Here is a 12,001-nt window from a genome sequence, read left to right as displayed (position 1 = left end):
GGGGGAAAAATGGCAAAAGAGGGGAAAATTGGTGGGAAAAAAATTTTTTTTAAAAGGGGGAAAAAAATGCCAGGAGGGGAAAAAGATTTCAGAAGGGGAAAAAAATTGGGGAAAAATTGGGGAAAAATTGGGAAAAATTTCGATAGGGAAAAAAATTGTAGAAGGGGAAAAAAAATGTCAGGAGGGGAAAAAGTGGGGAAAAAAATTTTCCAGGGGGAAAAAAATTTAGAAGGGGAAAAAGTGGGGAAAAAATGGGAAAAGGGGAAAAAAAATGTCAGGAGGGGAAAAAGTTTGGGGGAAAAAAATTTGGAAAAGGGGAAAAAAAATGTCAGGAGGGGAAAAGAAATTTAAAAGGGAAGAAAAAAATGTCAGGAGGGAAAAAAAAATTTAGAAGAAGGGAAAAAAATAATTTTAGAAGGGGAAAAAGTGGGGAGAAAAAAGGTTAGAAAAAGCTGGGAAAAAATGTCTGAAGGGAAAAAAATTTTCGAAGGGAAAAATAGGGGAAAAAATGTTAGAAGAGGAAAAAATTCAGAAGGGAAAAAAAATTCAAAAAGGGGAAAAAAAATTCAAAAGGAGGAAAAAATTTCGAAAGAAGGGAAAAAAATTATTTCAAAAGGGAAAAAAAAATTATTTCAAAAGGGAAAAAAAAAAGTCAGGAGGGGAACAAGTAGGGGAAAAAAATTTTAGAAAAAGCTGGGAAAAATGCCAGAAAGGGAAAAAGTGGGAAAAAAAATTTAAAAAAAGGGGAAAAAAATGTAGAAGAGAAAAAAAAGTCAGGAAGGGAAAAAGTGGGAGAAAAAAATGTTCAGGAGAAGGGAAAAATTTTAGAAAGGGGAAAAAAATTTTAGAAAAAGCTGGGAAAAAAATGTCAGGAGGGGAAAAAGTGGGGAAAAAAATTGTAAAAAAAGGGGAAAAAAAAATGTCAGGAGGGGAAAAAGTGGGGAAAAAATTGTAAAAAAAAAAAGGAGAAAAAAAAATTCCAGGAGGGGAAAAAAAAAATTTAAAAAGGGAAAAAAAAATTCTAGGATTGGAAAAAAAAATTTAAAAAGGGAAAAAAATAATTCAAAATGGAAAAAAAAAATGTAAAAGAAGGGGAAAAGAAATTTAAAGGAAGCTGGGAAAAAAATGTCAGGAGAGGAAAAAGTGAGAAGGAAAAATATGGCAAAAGGGGAAAAACGGTCAGGAGGGGAAAAAGTTTGGGGGAAAAAATGTTAGAAAAAGCTGTGAAAAAAATTCAGGAGGGGAAAATAAATTTCAAAAAGGGAAAAAAAATTCAAAAAGGGAAAAAAAATTCAAAAGAAGGGGGAAAATTAAAAAAGGGGGAAAAAGCAACAATTTTAAAAAGGGAAAAAAGTTTCAAAAAAGGGAAAAAAAATTCAGAAAAAGGGGGAAAAATGGGAGGAAAAAAGGGGGAAAAAATTGGAAAAAAGGGGGGAAAAAGGGGAAAAAAAATTCCAAAAAAAGGGGAAAAAATTTCCAAAAAAAGGGGGAAAAAAAAGGAAAAAAAGGGAAAATGGGAAAAAAAAAAAGGGGAAAAATGCAAAAGGGGAAAAAAGTTTCCAAAAAGGGGAAAAAATTTCAAAAAAAGGAAAAAGGGGAAAAAAAGGGAAAAAAATTGGAAAAAAAGGGGGGAAAAAAGGGGGGAAAAAATTAAAAAAAAGGGGAAAAAAATTTCAAAAAAAAGGGAAAAAAAGGGGAGAAAAAAGGGAAAAAAAATTCCAAAAAAAGGGAAAAAAAAATTCCAAAAAAAGGGAAAAAAAATTACAAAAAAAGGGAAAAAAATTCGAAAAAAAGGGAAAAAAATTCCAAAAAAGGGAAAAAAAATTCAAAAAAGGGAAAAAAATTCCAAAAAAGGGGAAAAAATTGAAAAAAGGAAAAAATTCAGAAAAAAGGGAAAAAAAATATTTAAAAAAGGGAAAAATATTTGCAAAAAGGGGGAAAAATTTCAAAAAAAGGGAAAAAAATTTCCAAAGAAGGGGAAAAAATTTTTAAAAAAGGGGAAAAAAATTTCCAAAAAAAAGGGGAAAAAGGGGAAAAAAAAGGGGAGAAAAAAGGAGAAAAAAATTCCAAAAGGGGAAAAAAATTCGAAAAAAGAGGAAAAAAATTGGGAAAAAATGGAAAAAAAGGGGAAAAAAGTTACAAAAAGGGGGAAAAAATTTAGAAAAAAGGAAAAAAAGGGAAAAATGGGAGAAAAAAGGGGGAAAAAAGGTGAAGAAAAAGGGGAAAAAATTTCAAAAAAAGGGAAAAAGAGGGAAAAAAGTGGCAAAAAAAGGGAAAAAATGGAAAAAAGGGAGAAAAAAGGGGAAGAAAAAGGGGAGAAAAGGGGAAAAAATTTCCAAAAAAAAGGAAAAAAAAGGGAAAAAAAAGGGAAAAAAGGGGAAAAAAAATTTCAAAAAGGGGAAAAATTTAAAAAAAAGGGAAAAAAAGGTAAAAAAGGGAAAAAGGGGAGAAAAAAATTGAAAAAAGGGGAAAAAGAGGGGAAAAAAAAGGGGAAAAAAGGGGAAAAAAATTCCAAAAAAAGGGGAAAAAAAATTCCAAAAAAGGGAAAAAAAAATTCTAAAAAAGGGAAAAAAATTTCCAAAAAAAGGGAAAAAAATTTCCAAAAAAAGGGAAAAAAATTTCCAAAAAAAGGGAAAAAAATTTCCAAAAAAGGGAAAAAAATTTAGAAAAAAGTGGCGAAAAAAGGGGAAAAAGGGGAGAAAAAATTTCAAAAAAAGGGGAAAAAAAAGGGGAAAAAGGGGAAAAAAAATTCAAAAAAAAGGAGAAAAAAGGGGGAAAAAATTAAAAAAGGGAAAAAAAATTCCAAAAAAGGGAAAAAAAATTTTTTAAAAAAGGGGAAAAAAAATTCCAAAAAAAAGGGAAAAAATTTCCAAAAAAAAGGGAAAAAAGGGGAAAAAAAAGAGAAAAAAAGGAGAAGAAAAATTCAAAAGGGAGAAAAAAAAGGGGAAAAAATTCCAAAAGGGAAAAAAAAATTCAAAAATGGGAAAAAAAGGGGAAAAAAGGGGAAAAAAGGGGGAAAAAAAAGGGAAAAATGGGAAAAAATGGGGAAAAAGGGGAAAAAAAAGAAGGGAAAAAAGAAAGGAAAAAGGGGATGAAAAAGGGGAAAAAGGGGAAAAAAAAAGGGAAAAAAGGGGAAAAAAAGGGGAAAAATTAAATGGAAAAAGGGGAGGAAAGGGAAATGGGAGAAAAAGGGGAAGAAAAAAGGAAAAAAAAGGGAAAAATTGGGAAAAAGGGGAAAAAAAATGGCAAGAGGGAAGGAAAAAATGGGAGAAAGGAAAAAAAGGGAAAAAAGAGGAAAAAAAGGAAAAAAGGGAAAAAAGGGGAAAAAATTTCCAAAAAAGGGGAAAAAAAGGGAAAAAGTTGGAAAAAAAGGGGGGAAAAAAGGGGAGAAAAAATTCAAAAAAAGGGAAAAAAATTTCCAAAAAAAGGGGAAAAAGGGGGAAAAATTTTAAAAGGGGAAAAAAATTAAAAAAGGGGAAAAAATTCTTCAAAAAAAGGGGAAAAAGGGAAAAAAGTGGGAAAAAAATGGGAAAAAAAAAAATGGGAAAAAAAAAGGAGGAAAAAGGGGAAAAAAATTCCGAAAAAAGGGGAAAAAAAAGGGGAAGAAAAGTTCAAAAAAAGGGAGAAAAATGAGGGAAAAAAATTCCAAAAAAAGGGAAAAAAAATTCCAAAAAAGGGAAAAAAACTTCCAAAAAAGGGGAAAATATTTCGAAAAAAGGGGAAAAAGGGGAGAAAAAATTTCAAAAAAAGGGGAAAAAAAAGGGGAAAAAGGAGAAAAAAATTGGAAAAAAGGGAAAAAAGTGGGAAAAAAGGGCAAAAAATTTAAAAGGGAAAAAAATTGGAAAAAAAGGGGGAAAAAAGGGGAAAAAATTTCAAAAAAAAGGGGAGGAAAAAAAGGGGAAAAGGGGGAAAAAGGGAAAAAAATTCAAAAAATTGGGAAAAAAAGGAAAATTAAAAAGGAAAAATGGGAAAATATTTGAAAAAAATTGGGAAAAAAGTTGGAAAAAATGGGAAAAAGTTTAAAAGGGGAAAAATTTAAAAGGGGAAAAAATTGGAAAAAAAGGGGGAAAAAGAAGGGGAAGAAAAATTCGAAAAAGGGGAGAAAAAAGGGGAAAAAAATTCAAAAAAAGGGGAGAAAAATGAGGAAAAAAGGGGGAAAAAATGGGAAAAAATGGAAAAAAAGGGGGAAAAAGGGGAAAAAATTGGAAAAAGGGGAAAAAAGTGGAAAAAAAATTTAAAAAAAAAGGGAAAAAAGGGGGAAAAATTTCAAAAGGGAAAAATATTCCAAAAAAGGGGAAAAAATAAATTTGAAGGAAGAGCTCAAACCCCACTAATTCTAATAAATAACAATTATTATTTTATCCGGTTTGGGTTGCTCCAGGCAGGTGTTTTATAGGAAATAAATAACAATATTTTTATTATTTACCATTTGGGTTGATCCAAGCAGATTATTATTATTATTATTATTATTATTATTATTATTTATAGGAAATAAATAACAATATTTTTATTTTATCCGGTTTGGGTTGATCCAGGCAGATTATTATTATTATTATTATTATTATTATTATTATTAATAGAGAATAAATAACAATATTTTTATTATTATTTACCATTTGGGTTGATCCAAGCAGATTATTATTATTATTATTATTATTATTATTATTATTATTATTATTATTAATAGAGAATAAATAACAATATTTTTATTATTATTTACCATTTGGGTTCGATCCAGCCAAGATTATTATTATTATTATTATTATTATTAATTATTATTATTATTATTTATAGGAAATAAATAACAATATTTTTATTTTATCCGGTTTGGGTTGATCCAGGCAGATTATTATTATTATTATTATTATTATTAATAGAGAATAAATAACAATATTTTTATTATTATTTACCATTTGGGTTGATCCAAGCAGATTATTGTTATTATTATTATTATTATTATTATTATTATTTATTGGAAATAAATAACAATATTTTTATTATTATTTACCATTTGGGTTGATCCAAGCAGATTATTATTATTATTATTATTATTATTAATTATTATTATTATTTATAGGGAATAAATAACAATATTTTTATTTTATCCGGAAGGATGAAGTTCTTGGATTATTTTGGGAAATTTCTCTCCAACCGCTTGGTGTCACTGTGGGCCAAATCTGCCCAAAATCTGCCCAAAAACAGGAGGAGTTTTGGGATTTTTTGTTTTTTGGGATTTATTTTTTTTGGGATTTATTTTTTTTTGGGATTTTTTTTTTTTTGATTTTTTTTTTTTTTTGGGAAGAGGATTTTTGGATTTATTTATTTATTTGGGAAGAGGATTTTGGGATTTTTTTGGGATTAATTTTTTTGGGAAGAGGATTTTGGGATTTTTTTTTTTAGGAAGAGGATTTTGGGATTTATTTTTTTGGGATTTTTTTTTGGGATTTATTTTTTTGGGATTTATTTTTTTGGGGATTTATTTTTTTGGGAAGAATTTTTGGGGATTTTTTTTTTTGGGATTTTTTTTTTTTTTTGGGAAGAAGATTTTTGGGATTTATTTTTTTTTTAGATTTATTTTTTGGGATTTATTTTTTTAGGAAGAGGATTTTTGGGATTTTTTATTTTTTTTGGGAAGAGGATTTTTGGGATTTATTTTTTTTGGGATTTATTTATTTTGGGGAAGAGGATTTTGGGATTTATTTTTTTTTTTTGGGAAGAGGATTTTTGGGATTTTTTTTGGGAACAGGATTTTTGGGATTTTTTTTGGGATTTTTTTGGGGATTTTTTTTTTTGGAAGAATATTTTGGGATTATTTTTTTGGGATTTATTTTTTTTGGGTTTTTCTGGGAAGAGGATTTTTGGGATTTTTTTTTGAGATTTTTTTTTTTGGATTTTTGGGATTTATTTTTTTGGGGATTTATTTTTTTTGGGGGATTATTTTTTTTTGGGAAGAGGATTTTTGGGATTTTTTTTTTTTTTGGGATTTATTTTTTTTAGATTTTTGGGATTTTTTTTTTTGGGGATTTATTTTTGGGAAGAGGATTTTTGAGATTTTTTTTTGGATTTATTAATGTTTTTAAGAGATTTTGATTTTTTTTATTTTAGGAGAGATTTGATTTAATTTTTTGGGATTTTTTTTTAGGGATTTTTTGGGATCATTTGTTTTTTTGGGGAATAAGATCTTTGGGATTTTTTTTTGGGATTTTTTTTTGGGATTTTTTTTTTTTTGGGGATTTATTTTTTTTTGGGATTTATTTTTTTTTTTGGGGATTTATTTTTTTGGGATTTATTTTTTTTTTGAAGAAGATTTTTGGGATTTTTTAAGGATTTTTTTGGGATTTTTTGGGAAAGGATTTTTTGGGATTTATTTTTTTGGGATTTTTTTGGGATTTTTTTTTTTTTTGGGATTTATTTTTTTTTGGGAAGAGGATTTTTGGGATTTATTTATTTTTTTTGGGGAAGAGGATTTTTGGGATTTATTTTTTTGGGATTTTTTTTTTTGGGAAATTTTTTTGGGATTTTTTTTTTATTTATTTTTGGGAAGAGGATTTTGGGATTTATTATTTTTTCCAATTATTTTTTTTTGGGAAGAGAATCCTTGACATTAATTAAAACCAAAATCACATTTAATACTCATGGATTTATCATCTGGGAAAAATTTGGAAAATAAAGAGATTTTAGGGATTTTTTATTTTTTTTAATTTATTTTTTGGGAAGAGGATTTTTGGGATTATGATCCCAACCAGGAATATCCATGGAGAGCTGCAGCTTTGGGGTGACTCTGGAAGGATCCAGGGGGATGTGAAAAATGGGATTTTAGGTTTTTTTAAAATTTTTTAATTATTTTTTTCCTAATTTTTTTGGGATGACTCAATCCTGGTATTAAATGGGATTTTAGGGTTTTTTTTAATTAATACCAGGATTGAATCATCCCAAAAAATTGGGAAAAAAATAATTTAAAAAACCCTAAAATCCCATTTATTATTTTCCATTTGGATGACTCAATCCTAAATTAAATAGGATTTTAGGGTTTTTTAAATTATTTTTTTAAATTTTTTTGGGATGATTCAATCCTGGTATTAAATAGGATTTTAGGGGTTTTTTAATTAACACCAGGATTGAGTCATCCCAAAAAAATAGGGAAAAAATTTTAAAAAACCCTAAAACTAATTTTTGGGATGACTCAATCCTGGTATTAATTTAAAAACCCTAAAATCCTATTTAATACCAGGATTGAGTCATCCCAAAAAAAAGGAAAATAATTAAAAAACCTCTAAAATCCTATTTATTTTCCTATTTTTTTGGGATGACTCAATCCTGGTATTAAATAGGATTTTAGGGTTTTTTAAATTATTTTTTCCCAATTTTTTTGGGAGCTTTGGGGTGACTCTGGAAGGATACAGAATGACGTGAAAAATGAGATTTTAGGGGTTTTTAAAAATTTTTTAATTATTTTTTCCTATTTTTTTGGGATAACTCAATCCTGGTATTAAATAGGATTTTAGGGGTTTTTTAAAATTTTTTAATTATTTTTTCCATTTTTTTTGGGATGATTGAATCCTGGTATTAAATAGGATTTTAGGGTTTTTTAATTATTTTTTCCCAATTTTTTGGGATGATTCAATCCTGGTATTAAATAGGATTTTAATTTCCATGATAAAATTCATTTCCCTAAATATTTTTACACTAAAATCCACCTCGAGTTGATTCCCAAAAGGTGAAAATAAAAAAATCCCCTTTTTTTTGGGGCATCGCTGAGGGAAAAACAGGAATTTTGTTTTTTTTTTTTCCTGAAAAAAATTTTTCTCCATTTATTTTTTCCCTAAAAAATAATTTTTTCCCCTTTTTTGTTTCTCTAAAAATTTTTTTCCCCATTTTTTTTCCCTAAAAAATCATTTTTCCCCATTTTTGTTGTTTTCCTAAACATTTTTTTTCCCCATTTTGGTTTTTTTCCAAAAAAGATTTTTCCCCATTTTTGGTTTTTTTCCTAAAAATTTTTTCCCCATTTTTGGTTTTTTCCCCTAAAAAAATTTTTCCCCATTTTTGCTTTTTTTCCTAAAAAAATTTTTCCCCATTTTTGCTTTTTTCCCAAAAAAATTTTTCCCCATTTTTGCTTTTTTCCCAAATAAATTTTTCCCCATTTTTGTTGTTTTCCAAAAAAAATTTTTCCCCATTTTTGCTTTTTTCCCTAAAAAAACTTTTCCCCATTTTTGTTTTTTTTAAAAAAAAATTTTTCCCCATTTTTGTTGTTTTCCTTAAAAAATTTTTCCCCATTTTTGCTTTTTTCCCTAAAAAAATTTTTCCCCATTTTTGCTTTTTTTTTCCCAAATAAATTTTTCCCCATTTTTGGTTTTTTTCCTAAAAATTTTTTCCCCATTTTTGTTTTTTTTTCCAAAAAAGATTTTTCCCCATTTTTGCTTTTTTCCCAAATAAATTTTTCCCCATTTTTGCTTTTTTCCCAAATAAAATTTTCCCCATTTTTGCTTTTTTCCCAAATAAATTTTTCCCCATTTTTGTTGTTTCCCAAATAAATTTTTCCCCATTTTTGTTTTTTTCCCAAATAAATTTTTCCCCATTTTTGTTTTTTTTCCAAAAAAATTTTTCCCCATTTTTGCTTTTTTCCCAAATAAAATTTTCCCCATTTTTGCTTTTTTCCCAAATAAATTTTTCCCCATTTTTGCTTTTTTCCCTAAAAAAATTTTTCCCCATTTTTGCTTTTTTCCCTAAAAAAATTTTCCCCATTTTTGCTTTTTTCCCAAATAAAATTTTTCCCCATTTTTGTTTGTTTTCCCAAAAAAAATTTTCCCAACTTTTTCTATTACTACAATATTTCAATATACAAATAATACAAAATACAATATTCAATATACAATATGGATTTTATTTTTTTTTTAGATTTCAATTTAATTTTATCGCCATTTAATTTCATTTTTTTGCTTTTTTTTTTTTGAAATCTTCCCACTCAAAACCTGCAATTAAAAATCCCAATCGAGGGGAGAAAATTCCTTAAGATCTCATTTGCTTGAAAATCCCCCAAAATTTAAAATTTGCTTGAAAATAAAATTTATAAACATTCCCCAGGCGCAGAAAAAAAATGGGATTTCACCTGGAAAAATGGGATTTCACCAGGAATTTTGCCAAATTTTACTTCTCATCCCAGTTTCCCAGAAAAAAAAATGGGATTTTATTTCTCAGAGCATCTCCCCAAAAAAAAAAAGAGATTTCACCTGGAATTGGTGCCAAATTTTACTTCTCATCCCAGTTTCCCAGAAAAAAAAAAATGGGATTTCACCTGGAATTTGTGCCAAATTTTACTGCCCAGAGCATCTTCCCAGGAAAAAAATTGGGATTTTATCTCTCAGAGCATCTCCTCAAAAAAAAAAAAGGGATTTCATGTGGAATTGGTGCTAAATTTTATTTCCCAGAGCATCTCCCCGAAAAAAAAATGGGATTTCACCTGGAATTTGTGCCCAAATTTTACCTCTCAGAGCATCTCTGCCCCCAAAAAAATGGGATTTTACTTGGAATTTGTGCCAAATTTTACCTCTCAGAGCATCTCCCCGGAAAAAAAATTGGGATTTCATTTCTCAGAGCATCTCTCCCCCCAAAAAATTTGGATTTCACCTGGAATTGGTGCCAAATTTTACTTCTCATCCCAGTTTCCCAGGGAAAAAAATGGGATTTCACCTGGAATTTGTGCCAAATTTTACTTCTCAGAGCATCTCCCCAAAAATTGGGATTTCACCCGGAATTGGTGCCAAATTTTACTGCCCAGAGCATCTTCCCAGGAAAAAAATTGGGATTTCATTTCTCAGAGCATCTCTCCCCAAAAAAATGGGATTTCACCTGGAATTGGTGCCAAATTTTACTTCTCATCCCAGTTTCCCAGAAAAAAAAATGGGATTTCACCTGGAATTGGTGCCAAATTCTCAGAGCATCTCCCCAAAAATTGGGATTTCACCTGGAATTTGTGCCAAATTTTACTGCCCAGAGCATCTTCCCAGGAAAAAAATTGGGATTTCATTTCTCAGAGCATCTCCCCCCAAAAAAAATTTGGATTTCACCTGGAATTGGTGCCAAATTTTACTTCTCATCCCAGTTTCCCAGAAAAAAAAATAATGGGATTTCACCTGGAATTGGTGCCAAATTCTCAGAGCATCTCCCCAAAAAATGAGATTTCACCTGGAATTGGTGCCAAATTTTTCCTCTCAGAGCATCTCTGCCCCCAAAAAAATGGGATTTAACTTGGAATTTGTGCCAAATTTTACTGCCCAGAGCATCTTCCCAGGAAAAAAATTGGGATTTTATATCTCAGAGCATCTCTGCCCAAAAAAATTTGGATTTCACCTGGAATTGGTGCCAAATTCTCAGAGCATCTCCCCGAAAATTGGGATTTCACCCGGAATTGGTGCCAAATTCTCCCTCCCAGAGCATCTCCCCGGGCAAACCTCGGGAGGAATGCGCCAAACCCCAAATTTTTGATGTTCTCAGAGCTCCTGGTGGATGTTTTGCAGGTGGGAAGAGGAAAAAAAGGAAGATGGAATCAAGTGGCAGCAGTTGGAGCACAGAGGGCCTTACTTCGCGCCTCCCTACCAACCTCTGCCCCAGGATGTGCGTTTTTATTACGATGGTAAATCGCTGGGGAAATGAGGCTTGGTGGCCTTGGGTGTTCTTTTTCCATTGTTTTGGGTTTTTCCCAATGATTTTCCTTTTTCCGTTATTTTTTTTCCCCGTGATTTTTCTTTTTCTGTTATTTTTTTCCCCATGATTTTTCTTTTCCCATGATTTTTTCCTCCATGATTTTTCTTTTTCCGTTATTTTTTTTCCCATGGATTTTCTCTTTTTCCCCACGATTTTTCATTTTTCCCCATGATTTTTCTTTCTTTCTTTCCATGATTTTTCTTTCTTTTTTTCCGTGATTTTTCTTTCTTCTTTCCCTGATTTTTCTTTTTTTCCCCATGGTTTTTCTTTTTTTCCTTGATTTTTCTTTTCCCCCATGATTTTCCTTTTTCCGTTATTTTTTTTCCCCGTGATTTTTCTTTTTCCATGATTTTTCTTTTTCCATGATTTTTCTTTTTCCATGATTTTCCTGATTTTCTTTTCCACCCACCCAACCACCCAACCCAACCCACCATGATTTTTCTTTTTCCGTTATTTTTTTCCCCGTGATTTTTCTTTTCTGTTATTTTTTTTCCATGATTTTCTTTTTTCCGTTTTTTTTTCCCCATGATTTTTCTTTTTCCGTTGTTTTTCCCCATGGATTTTCTTTTTTCCCCATGATTTTTCTCTTTTTCCGTTATTTTCTTTTTCCATGATTTTTCTTTTTCCATGATTTTCCTTTTTCCGTTATTTTTTTCCCCCATGATTTTTCTTTTTCTGTTTTTTCTTTTTCCCCATGATTTTTCTTTTTCCGTTATTTTTTTTTCCCATGGATTTTCTTTTTTCCTGTGATTTTTCTTTCTTTTTTTCAGTGATTTTTCTTTCTTTCTTTCCGTGATTTTTCTTTCTTTTTTTCCGTGATTTTTCTTTTTTCCGTGATTTTTCTTTCTTTCCCCATGGTTTTTCTTTTTTTTTCCCTTGATTTTTCTTTTCCCCCATGATTTTTCTTTTTCCGTTTTTTTTTTTCCCATGGTTTTTCTTTTTTCCCCGTGATTTTTCCTTCTTTTTTTCCGTGATTTTTCTTTCTTTTTTTCTGTGATTTTTCTTTCTTTTTTCCCCCCATGATTTTTCTTTCTCCCTCATGGTTTTTCTTTTTTTCCCCATGGCTTTTCTTTTTTTTTTTTCCTTGATTTTTCTTTTCCCCACGATTTTTCTTTCTCTTTTCCCGTGATTTTTCATTTTTCCCCATGATTTTTCATTTTTCCCCATGATTTTTCTTTTCTTTTTCCCCCATGATTTTTCTTTTTTTCCCCGTGATTTTTCTTTTTCCATGGTTTTTCTTTTTTTCCCCATGGTTTTTCTTTTCTCTTTCCCCATGATTTTTCTTTTTCCCCGTGATTTT

The 12,001-nt window shown here is 29.5% G+C and overlaps 1 protein-coding gene across 1 annotated transcript in view; it reads left to right on the top strand.

Moving 5' to 3' along the window:
- The window catches only part of TOP1MT (DNA topoisomerase I mitochondrial), a 31,368-nt gene that overhangs the window by 3,414 nt on the left and 15,953 nt on the right, over positions 1-12,001 (top strand). Inside the window, exon 2 of the mRNA XM_085049859.1 lies at positions 10,515-10,630. Within this exon, the coding sequence (XP_084905985.1) occupies positions 10,515-10,630 (116 nt within the window). The remainder of the gene's footprint in view (positions 1-10,514; positions 10,631-12,001) is intronic.

This window comes from Lichenostomus cassidix, chromosome 2 (genome assembly GCF_008360975.1).
Source record: "Lichenostomus cassidix isolate B80296 chromosome 2, HeHo_3.0, whole genome shotgun sequence".
Taxonomy (NCBI): domain Eukaryota; kingdom Metazoa; phylum Chordata; class Aves; order Passeriformes; family Meliphagidae; genus Lichenostomus; species Lichenostomus cassidix.
This window is presented reverse-complemented; position numbering and strand designations above follow the sequence as displayed.